Source organism: Chaetura pelagica, unplaced genomic scaffold (genome assembly GCF_000747805.2).
Source record: "Chaetura pelagica isolate M959 unplaced genomic scaffold, ChaPel_1.0 scaffold471, whole genome shotgun sequence".
NCBI classification, from domain to species: Eukaryota; Metazoa; Chordata; class Aves; order Apodiformes; family Apodidae; genus Chaetura; species Chaetura pelagica.
The window spans coordinates 922,099-933,802 of record NW_009952430.1 but is presented as its reverse complement, the minus strand read 5'-3'; the positions used below and the strand labels follow the sequence as shown (position 1 = coordinate 933,802).

Here is an 11,704-nt window from a genome sequence, read left to right as displayed (position 1 = left end):
GGGGGGGCCGGGGTCCCATGGCCTGGATCCCATGGGTGTCCCAATGTCCTGGTGTCCCCATGTCACGGGGTCCCAGTGTCTCCGTGTCCCAATGTCCCTGTCTCAATATCCCAATGTCCTGGTATCCCAGTGTCCCCATGTCCCGGTGTCTCAATGTCCCAGTGTCCCAATGTCCTGATGTCCCCATGTTCCGGTGTCCCAATGTCCAAGTATCCCAATGTCCCGGTATCCCAATGTCCCGGTATCCCAATATCCCGGTATCTCAATGTCCCCATGTCCCGGTATCCCAATGTCCCAATGTCCCCATGTCCCAATGTCCCAGTGTCCCAATGTCCCAATGTCCCGGTGTCCCCATGTCCCAATATCCCGGTATCCCAATGTCCTGGTGTCCCAATGTCCCGGTATCCCAATATCCCGGTATCTCAATGTCCCCATGTCCCGGTATCCCAATGTCCCAATGTCCCGGTATCCCAATATCCCGGTATCTCAATGTCCCCATGTCCCGGTATCCCAATGTCCCAATGTCCCCATGTCCCAATGTCCCAGTGTCCCAATGTCCCAATGTCCCGGTGTCCCCATGTCCCAATATCCCGGTATCCCAATGTCCGCCGCGCTGCGCCCGGAGGGGCAGAGCCAGGCCCGGGCAGAGCCAGGCCCGGGCAGAGCCAGAATCCCCAGGGTTGGAAAAGACCTTCAGGATCATCAAGTCCACCCACCCACCCTACAACCTCCAGCCCATCACAGGAAACACCTGCAGGGATGGTGCCCCCACCGCCTCCCTGGCCAGCCTGACCCACAGCCTCATCACTCTTCCTGAGAAGCATTTTTCTTCTAATACCCACCCTCCCACCTCCTGCTCTGTTCCTCACAGGGCTTCTCTGTCCCAGAGGATCCCACATAGCTGGGAACCTCCCTGTGAAGCCTTTTGACCCCCCCCTCTCCCCCCAGGGACCCCCAGGCTAAGCTTAGGGCAGCCTCCAAGACCATCCCTGTCCATCCTGGCTTTCCCATTCCCAGCTTTCCTGGCACAGCGTTTCCCCCCTCCTCTGCTGCCCAGTGTCCCCACAGCCCCCAGCCCCAGGGAGGGCTGGTTGCTGGTGCCTCTGGGACGGGCCCTTCCCCTCAGCCCACCTCCCTCCTGCTGACCTCATCCTTCAGCTTGGTTTGCATCCTTCATTTCCTGCCCTCTGTAATTAGCTGCCCGGCCTTGTCATTAGCAGCAGGCCGTGCTGCTGAGGTGCCCTCATCCTTCCCCTGCCTGTGGCGTGGCCGAAACCGGGGCAGCTGTCCTTGTGGGGACAGCCTGTGTCCCCCTTTGGGCACCAAGACCACCTCTGTCCCCACACCCATCCCCACACATCTCTCATCCTGCCCACCCATACCCAGGGTTACCCAGGGCTGATGCTCCAGCTCTTCCCACGGCGGATGGGACGAGCGGCTTGGGGACAAGCTGAGGCTGGGCAGCACTGCTCTGTCCCCAGCTGGATGCCCAGCCAGAGCTGTGGGTGTCCCCTGGGGCCTTGTGCAAGGCTTTCCAGGTCACCCCTGTGTGCCCTGGGTGTTGCAGAAGGTCACAAACGCTGCTCCAAGCCCGGACGTGCGGCGGCTCCTCGATGAGAGGCTGCCAGGGAAAGCCACAGCGTCCTGTGGGAAGTCATCCCGGTGGAAAACTGCCCGGGGAGCTGTCTCCTCCCTCCTTCTCTCCCTGCACCCTGCACCCCACACCGGCTCGGGGCAGGTTTTTCCTCTCCCTTCAGCCACAGAGCAGCCCCTCCGAGGGGACTCAGGGGTGCCCACCTGGGAGGAAATGAGCCCATCTCTTGTGGGGAGCCCTGGGGGTGCAGGGGCTGTCTGCACGTCTGTCTGCAGCTCTGGACGTCTGTCTGCAGGGTGCAGGGGTCCACGTGCCAACACCTGGGCTGCTCAGTGTGAGAGCCAAGGGCGTATCTATGCAACCCTGAGTTCATTTCCCCAGGGGAATTCGTTTCCCCATGTGAATCTCAGGAAGAACTTCTTTGCTGTGAGAGTGCCAGAGCCCTGGGCCAGGCTGCCCAGAGAGGCTGTGGAGTCTCCTTCTCTGGAGACATTCCAACCCCCCTGGCCACGTTCCTGTGTGATGTGCTCTGGGTGCCCCTGCTCTGGCAAGGGGTTGGGCTGGGGGAGCTTTCCAGCTCCCTTCCAACCCCTGAGATTCTGAGATTCTGTGACACACACCTGGTTTCTTTTGTCTCTGGTGGGATCCTTTAGCCCCCAACTTGAGCTCTTTGGTCCCTCTTTCCCAGGCTGGCTGCTTAGGTTAACAACCCCCTCTTTGCCCATCCCCGTGCCCACCAGTGCCCCAGCTGCTGACACCCCCAGCACCCCCAGTACCAGGGCTGGATGCCACCAGCTCCATCCAAGCTGCCTTCACCACCCTCCTCCCACCCCACCCTGGCAGGGGCTGCATTTCCCGAGCGGTCCGGGTGCCTGGGCTGGTGAACACTGATTTTGAAGTCAAGGTTTGCTTTGAGGTGCTTTGCTTCCCCCAGCCCGTGGCACTCCGGGGCTGTTCCTGAGCATCAACAGCCACACAATGCAGCCATGTGTCCAGCACGCTCTGTATTTTGCCAGCAAAAGCCCTGGGATAGACAAGGCAGCCACAATGGGTTCAGGGAAGGGGAAGGAGTGGGTCTCTCACGGGAACACAGGGACCTGACAAGGGCAGGAGTCAGGGCTGCCCCACGGTCTGGGTGTGAGGCTGCTGGAGGTTGTTTGGTGAGCAAGGGGACACGGGAACAGGGTGGGTTGTGTATTTTCAAGGGCTGTGCCACGGGGCAGGGAGACCCATGAGGGGAGCAGCCCCAAAAGGTGGGTGTGGATCCCTGAGACATCAGTCATGGGCTGGGAGTTACTAGGGCCCAGCAACGTGCTCCTTGGTATCCCCTTAAAGAGACACAAGTGGAAGTGCAAGAGGAAGAAATAGGCCCTGGGGGTAGTTTTTGGAGAGGGGCTGGAACACAGGAGCATGCAGGCTGGGGGGACTGAGAGGGGAGCAGCCCAGCCAGAGATGGGATGAATCCCAGTGGGACATGCAAGGCCACCAGCATCTCCCTGATGCCACCAACACCAAACCTGTCTGCCCACGTGTCTTATCCAGGGGAAGCAGCCAGGGCAGAGCTGGGTGCTGCGTGGATCCTCTCAGCTGCCTGGTGAAGGATTTGCTTTTTGGCAAGGCAAAGTGGTGCCTAAGCTGCCCCCACCGTGGCTGAGCAACCTGGCAGGGCTCCAGAGCCAGCAGCAGCCCCCAGGGTCTGCACTCACAGGGGAAAGGAGGAGCTGGGATGGAGTGAGAGGCATCCCAGGGAGCTGGGTACTGCTCTGTGCTGGGTGCAAGCAGACCTGCAGACTCCCCACTCACAGCACCACACTCACTGCATGGTCATAAGACCCTGGAAAAAAAAACACAACACAAACATTAAATGAACCCAAATTGAGTATTTAGTGCCTCTTTTATTGAGCCTTTCCTTTCTGTGTGGCTCCAGGACGTGTTGCCACAGGACTAGCAGCTGACCTGTACTTGTTCCTGTTGAAGGCAGACCCCTCTCTGCAATCTCAGCCCTCCAGGAGCTGATGCCTGGAGATAAAACCCAAACTGCAGCACACCCTGGTAGCCAAAACCACGGGGAACACCCCATTTTGGTAAAGGGCCCCAAATCCCTGACCCCAGAGTCCTTTTCTCTTGACATTGCAGGATTTCTGCCCTGTCCCCCCGCAGAATGAGGCTGGAGGGAGCTCCCTGGTAAACAGGCAGCCAGAGGTGAAGATGTGATGGTGAAGAGTCAGGCAATGCCCCCTGCTGCAGGGGACACTGGTGGTAAAATGTCCCTGGCTCATGGCACAGCAGGGGCAGGTCACAGGGACCATGGTGGTTCTGGAGCAGGGCTTCCTCTGAGGGGCTGGTGTGGTCACTGGGGTGGGGGGACATGCAAGGGGACAATCTGCCATCATTTGGCCACATTGAATGCTACTATTACATCTGAGGATGGATCCCTTCTGGGTCTTGAGATGCTGCTCCCCATCCTGGCCCTCTCCCCAGGAAGGGTCTCCTGAAGACCCCTGAAGTGACCCCTGGCTGAGTGCAGGCAGCTCCCTGCTGGGGCTGCAGCCACTGAATAGGAGCCTTCTTCTCCCCCAGCATCTGCCCCCCTCACTTCAAAGCCTCATTGTTTCTCCATTACACACATGATGCCATGGATTAACACTGCTGCAATGCCCCACCCCACTAACCAGCATCCCAGAGGGAATGGGGTGGGATGTGAGGTGGGACCAGGGTCAGGGAGATGAAGAGGAATGTGGGAGGGCAGCCTCAGGCTAGGGGAGGGGGTTATGGGCCAGATCTTGCCCTCCCTGTCCTGTAGCCCTGGCCATGCTTATCATCTCAGGGGTTACATTTGGGTTGCTCTGGCTCCTGCAGGGACCTGACACCATACTTGGTGGAGGGCACCTCTGTGGGGAAAAAGCCTTGAATCATCAAATCACAGAGCTGCTCTGCTTGGAAAAGAGCTTACAGATTGTCAAATCCAACCATTCCCCCAGCCCTGCCAAGGCCACTGCTGACCCACATCCCTCAGCTCCACATCTACATGGCTTTGGAACACTTTCAGGGATGGGCACTCCACCTCTGCTCTGGGCAGCCTGGGCCTCACAACCCTTTTGGGGAATAAATTGTTCCCAATACCCAACCTAAACCTCTCCTGGCACAACTTCAGGCAGTTTTCTTTTGTTCTGTCACTTGTTGCTTGGGAGAAGAGACTGACCCCCTTTTGTTCCAGCCTCTTTCCAGGATGAAGGAGCCCCTGCAGGTTGCAGCTGCCCTCCCAGGTGTTGGAAGGTCCTAAGCACTGAAGGGCTGGATGGTTCCACATGGGCTGGATGGGACAAGCCCCCAACATCTGGTGTTAGAACAAGGGCTCCAAGAGCTTACACCAGGTTCAGGGTCATTCCTGGGAATGTTTGTTGCCAGCAGCAGGGAGAGAGGGACAAGTTGGAGCTGTGATGCCCAGGTACCATGCAGGTCCCTTTGCAAAGCCCACAGCGTCGGGTGGGAAAGCAGATCAGGGAAGGGTTGGGGGATGTACCCAGTTTGATAGGAGATTGATGTGTTTGATCACAGCAAATGGCTGGATCCAAATTCCTGATGGGCAGGAGGAGGAGCAGATCCAGCCCGGTGGGGAAGAGGCAGCGTCCACCACCAGCTCCACACCTTGGCACCTCTGCAGAGCCAAGCTCAGGGCTCCATGAACAGTGGGAGGATTTAAATTTGGGAATGAAATTGGCAGAGAGTTTAGTCCAGTGCTTATGTTCTGCAGTAAGCAGTTGTACTGAAACCTGTTATTTCTCTAGGGAAGTGTGATCAATAGACTCTGGAGCTGCATTTGTGAGCAGGATAAGGGCATTCTGAACCCCAGAAGCCCAGGGATGGACTTACACATGTTGTACCCGTGAAGGGTGGGAATGAGGTGTTGAAGAATCTGATGGTCTCTTTCCCCAGGCCTTCTGCCTCTCTGCAGCAAATGTGCTGGGCCTATCTTGGCTATAGGAAGCAGGGGCTGTCAAGATGGATCTCAGTTAATGCTGATTTAGTTCACAACCAGCTTGTTTGCTGGAAGAGCACAGGTCATCATGAAGTTCAATGGCATTCATGCACATCATTCTGAGGAGGGACAGTGGAGTTTGTGAGCAAGGGAGTCAGTAGCTGGCACTTCTAGATTCTGCAGCACCTTGAGCATTTCTTTAGAGCTGCCAAAGAACAGCCGAGAGCACCACCTCCTGGGCATGGCAAAAAGCTGGAGGAAGAGTTTCTGCTGCTTGTCAGGTTTGGCAGGTCAAGTTCTGCAGAGGAAAAACCTGGGGGGCTTTGGAAGGACTGGCTGTCCCCTGGGAGAGGTGGGGCAGGAGTGCTGGCCCCAGGGAGGTGGGGAAAAGGTGTACATGGTTTAATGGTGTAACCAGCCCAGCAAGGACAGGAGTTGGAGGAGGGGCAGGAGGGGCAGCATCCCACCTCACCACAGCTGGACCTGCCTTGCAGCTGCACTGTGGACACACTGAGGCCACCAGCAGAGGTACCAGCCACCACTGCCACCGTTTCATGGTCCCATCATGGTGCTGAGAGAGGAGAATATAGACATGGGCACAGTGATCTCTCCTGCAGCTTTTGGCAATCCCAAGGCAGGAATTTCACCAGGCCCAGCCTTTCCAGCAGCCACAGGCCCTGTGGGTAGGTTGAGACTGCCTGGCAAAGCTGCCCCCATGAGCCTTGGCATCAAGAATAAATCTGGGATTTTCTCAGCAGGATCATGGCCATGGTTGAGTAAAGGGAGGAGGGACATGTCTCTGCTTGTTGGAAATGTCCCTGCTTTATCTGCTGTGATCTGGAGGAACTCAGCATGGATTTGATAGGGAAATACTGAGACCTATAGGGAATATTTGCCTGGCACCAGGCTCTCATATAGATCAATCTTCTGGCTTGAAATGGGCTTTGAAAAGGAGCACTTACATGTAGCTCTATCTAATAGCATTTTCCCTCCTCCCCACCTGGTCACTGAGAATGAAAAATCTGGGTGGAAGAAGAGGGCTGGCTCTGCAGTGTCCTCTTGTCCTTGTGAAAGGCTGCACAGCTCTGCCCCAAAGCCACCTCAGGGAAGGGACCCCAGCTACCCCAACCCTGCAGCCAGGGCTCTCTCCTCTTCTGGGTCAGAAATGTCCCTTGTTCACTGGAAACCACAGACCCCAGAGCACAGAAGGTCTCAGCTGAGGTTCCTGGAGCTGAGCCTGCTGGCACCTGCTTGGATAAAGGATCCTGGAGCCCTCGCCCCTGTATTGGGTTCTGAAAACACTGGCCATGAGCTGACTTCTTAAAGCCCCAGAAAAAAAAAGCCAACACAGGCAGCATTTAGGGACTTGCTTTGCCCCTCAACCTGGTTTCTTGTCCTGTGGGCACCAGCAGACTCAATCCTGCCACTCAGGGAAGATGCTGCCACATGTGAGAGCATGGGGCAAGGGCACAGAGAAAAGGCAGGTTCAGGAGAAAGCAAAACTGCTGACAGAGCCTGGGCTGATAGGCCAAAACCCCTTCGATTTTGGCGTGGTCAAAGCAGCACAGGGAGGCAGACTCGTTTTTCCAGTGCCTATGTTTAGAGCCCTGAGCTCATAGTTTCCAACTGAGAAGAGCATTCAAAGCTGGGAAACAGGAATTTCCACCTCACCTTGGTGCTGGCAGAGAGTGAAGAGAAGATGGGGAGATGTTTGGCTGCCCCAAATCTGTTCTTGCTGGCCCAGATCCAGGGATGGAGATCTCATTGCAAGCAGCCCTGACATCTCCAGCAGCTTCAAGGAAGGGCTGGTTGATGGGAACATTTACCCCAGGGGTGATTGTGCCACCTCAGCCCTGGCACAATCTGCATGGAGAGGTTTCAGTTTCCATTTCTGACCGTGTCAAGAAAATTGGGATAATGAGTGGAGTGGCTTGGTCCCTGATCCTAAGAAGAGGTGTGGAAGTTGTTGACGTATTCTGGGTTTCCTTCCACCAGGGGCTTCATGGCTCAAGAGGCCTCCTCTGCAGCAGAAGTGTCCCACCATGAGTGCCCCCTGCAGAGGGCAGATGCATTTTGGCAGCTGCCCCAGTGCCCAAGGCATCCCAGTGGGGCTGCACCCACCTTTCTCCTGCCAGAAACCAGCCCCGTGTTGTAACCACTGTGCCTGTGAGCCACTGCTGCTGCTGCCCTGCCACAGCCACCTGGAACCACCCTCCTGCCACAGAGGAGCTCCAGGGCCCATCTCACTGGGTTTTAGCTCCTCTTCTGCCTGTCCCATGGACCTTGCAGAGCCTTGGGCATCTTCTTGAGGCTTGGAGGAGGAAAGGGCTGGGAATGCTTGCGTGGAGCATCCCTCTGCCCCGAGGCAAGACTCCCTGCTATGTCCAGGTTTCTCCTGAAGCTTTCCATTGCTGGACATCTCAGACCCTCCTGGGCATTTGGGCCCCTTGATGGTGCAAATCCAGGTCCCGTGGGTGCATGGCCACAGCCAGAGCTGGGGGAGAGGTTAGGGTTAGGGTTAGAGTGCAGGCATGTGCCTTGGGGTCACCCCGGGGCTCTGGGATTCTCTTCTGCCTGCACCAAGTGGCACCCAGGTCCCTGTGGAGCTGCTCAGTGAGCCTGAGTGTGGGCTGGCATCCCCATGGCCACTGGCCAGGCTGAGGGGTGGCAGGGGTGGCTAGAAAGTTGAGATTGTGGCAGGAGTGATCCACCCTGCTGGCAATTTTTGCAAGGCTGTGCAGGGAAGATGCCTTTCAGCTTCTTGCCTGGTGGTCCAGGGAGGGATGGGCAGCACCCCAGGGCATGGGTAAGGCCACAAGGAACCTTCTCTATGTGGGTTTTTAGCTCACAGGTGGCCTAACAATGACTCAAGAGCCACCAGCAGCTGCTGAGATGGCCAAGCATGGGGCTGCTGCCTGCCCCAAGCCCTCAGGGCTCCTGCTGCTGCCTGGTGCACAGTTCCCAGAGGTGCTGGAAACCCCCCAGGGCAGGGGTGAGGTGGCAGTGGCCCTGGAGCCTGCTCAGGTGCGTCTGTCAGGCTGTACCCTGGCACACCAGGGCTGGGGGAGTGTCCCACCGTGCAGGGCCAGGAAAGCAGAGTGATGAGTGTTGGGGGGATGAGGAGGGAGTGCAGGGATGAAGAGGTGGCCAAGGGGAGGGAGGGATGGGGAGCAGTGGTGGATGGAAGTGAGAAGGGTTTGGCAGGAGCCCAGTCCTGCTGCAGGATCCTGCAGCTCCCCCTGCTCTGCAGCCTCGGGGGGGTTGGGGTCCCAGCATCCCCTTTAGCACCTGTTTCTGTGGGGTTTGACCCCCAGGGATGGCCCCAGCTGCAGCCTCCCACCCCACCAGGGAAAGCAGGCAGGACCCTGCCCCTGCCCCTGCCCTCCCATGCCTGACCCAGCTCCTCACCCAGCTCCTCACCCACTTCCCTGGCCAACCAGCCGAATGGCAAAGCCTTTAAACCCCGAACCAGTTCCTCCACATTCACTCCCCGGGAGCTGTCCCAGTCCCGGCTCCGCCTGGAACGCGGGGCCAGCACCTCCCAGTTCCAGAGGTGACCCAGTCCTGCCCTGCTCCAGTCCCCCTCCTGGGGACAGTGCATGGAGGGGACCCTGTCCCGGTGCCCTGCGGCAGGTAAGGGGGCTGTGGGGTGTGGGGGAGCTGGGGGGTGGGATTAGGGTGCCCTTCTGCAATGCTCTCAGGGAGCATCAAATCCCTGATGGCCCCTAAAGCAGAGCAGGAGTCCAGGTCTTGCTCCTCTTGTGTGGGGAGGGGATGGCTCCTTGCACTCCTGTGGCTGTTGGGGTGCAGGGAATGGTGCCCAGGTAAGGGGGGGGCAACCAAGGAGGGGGTGGCAAAACCTCCAGCAGCAGCTGTGAGGGCACCCATGGCTGAAATCGTGTGTGAGAAAAGGGGGTGCAGACCAGGCTGGGTCCTGAAAGTGCTGCAGGGTCTGCAGAGCCTGCTGGCTTTGTGAAGCTCCAGCTCCTGAGCTAGACTGAGAGGCAGGAGTTGAGCTGAGCATCCCTCTCTCTCCAACCCCCTCCTCCCTGAACCCTGCACCCTTTTTTTCTCCCCTCTCCCTTCCCTGAAGCCCACATGTGAGCTCTCCCTGCTCCGGGGGATGCCCAAGAGATGCTCCAGACCCCGCGGGGATCCCAGCCCTGCACCCCTGGGCAGGGCTCTCCCTGCCCTGCCTGCTCTGACTAACAGGGGACACAGCTCTCTGCCTGCCCCCAGCTCCAGTCTGAGCCAGGAACATGCTGTGGAGATGCTGGTGGCCTGGCCACCAGCCTGGGACATCCTGCAGCCTGGCAATGGGCAGGGCTCCTTCCTCCTCCCTCCCTGTGGGGTCCTCTGCTCCTGCCTGCCCCACTGACCTGGCCACCCCCTGCTCCTCCTGGCCCACCTGTGCTCCCTGGGGTGGGAGCCCCTCCTTTTCTTTGGCAGGTTTGTCTGTGGGATGGAAGTTCTCAGCTCTCAGGCACCCGGGGCTGGTGGCAGAGCACAGGGGCACTGGGGACACGAGGTGCTTGAGCTGTGCTTGGCACCCAGCAGGGACACACAGCCCCGTCCAGGGGCTGAGGCCTTTTCCCACGGGGTTTTGCAGCCAGAGGTGGTTGCTCTCAGTGGCTCTGGAGCTGAGCTCCTGTGGTCACCTCTCTCTCACTTCAGGGGCCTTGCTGAGAGGCTCAATGCTCCTGGAAATGCCTTGTTGAGACCATGCCTAGAGGCATCCACCTCCTCTGCTAGGGACATGAGAGCAGGGAGGAGGAGGAGAGATGAAGAGATATATCATGCTAATCCTGGCAGCTGAGCCCCTTACTAACCCAGGTGCCTGTTGCCCCCAGCTGGGGAGCCCCCGCAGGGCAGGGATGTCCGAGACCTCGTCCACCAAGGAGGGTCCCCCAGCTGAGTGCCCCGTGTGCTACGAGAAGTTCCACCCTCTGGAGGCCACGCACCGCAGGCTCAGCTGTGGACACACCTTCTGCCACGACTGCCTGGTGAAGTGCCTGCTCTCCACCAAGCTGGATGGCCAGGTCCAGAGCAGCATCATCTGCCCCGTCTGTCGCTACGTGACCTTCCTCAGCAAGAAGAAGGCTCTATGGCCACCCAAGGCAGGCACCAACCCCCTGACACTGGAGATGCCCCTGTCACCTTCTTCCTTGTCCCATCTGACCAAAACGGAGGTCAGCAACACCTTGGTGGTGCCCAGTCATTTTGTGATGCCAGTACAGAGCTTCGACCGGTGCTGCAGCACAGGGAACAGCCCCGTGGGCTTGCAGGGGGTCCCAGGAGAGCTGGCAAGGGAAGCCCACATCTTTGTCATCAGTGACCATGGGATGCCACTGGTGGACATGGACTGTGGCTCCCTGGGGAGGAGAAGCAGAGCAGAAACACGGAGCTCTACGTCGTCCAGCTCAGCCCTGGGGGTGAAATGCTTCCAGTCACCCATCGCCCTGGCTGTCCTCCTCATCCTGACCCTGGCCATGCTGGCAGCTGTGCTGCCTTGGCTACTGCTGGTGAAGAGGGACTCATAGCAGGGATGGGATCTGCTTGGGTACCAGGGGGATGTCACTGATGCTGGGACACAGCTAGGGCTGGAACTTCTCTGGAAAGACCTTTGGAGAAAGCCTAGGAGCAGCTTTAGGTGCAGCTCTCTCACCTGGCCAGGAACTAGGTGGACTTTCAGAACTTTCTGCAGATCTCTGGGGGCTCAGTGTCACTGCTGGCATTTTCTGCTTCTTCTGGTCAAAATATGGCAGGTCAGACCCTGCTGGTGGGTTCCTCCAGTGTCTTAGCAGTGAGGTGCTCTCTCCTCTCACACCCCATGACAGGGGGCTGTACTGGTCCCTCCCTTCCATCCCAGCTCCGGGTGGGCTGTGACCACAGCACCCAGGTCCCTGAAGCCCAGGAACAGCCAAGGGCTCTGCACATGGAAGGACCAGGGCTGCCAGGCTGTGGGGCTTCTGGAGCTCCCTGGACTCCCCAGGCTGTCAAAGGGGCAGGTGGTGCAGCCACCCTGGAGCAGAAACCTCTGGCTTCCCATCCCAAAGAGGTGAAGAAAAAAAAGAGCCTCCGACTAACCTGACAACAAGGGCAGAGAAACCTGAGGATGGAGAGAGCTGTCC

General features: G+C 58.4%; 1 protein-coding gene across 1 annotated transcript; it reads left to right on the top strand.

Moving 5' to 3' along the window:
- Nucleotides 1–10,447: 10,447 nt before the first annotated feature.
- On the top strand, nt 10,448–11,113 carry RNF222 (ring finger protein 222). Its single transcript, XM_010008232.1, has one exon. It carries the CDS (start codon nt 10,448–10,450, stop codon nt 11,111–11,113), a length of 666 nt encoding a protein of 221 aa, XP_010006534.1.
- The last annotated feature ends 591 nt before the right edge of the window (nt 11,114–11,704 follow it).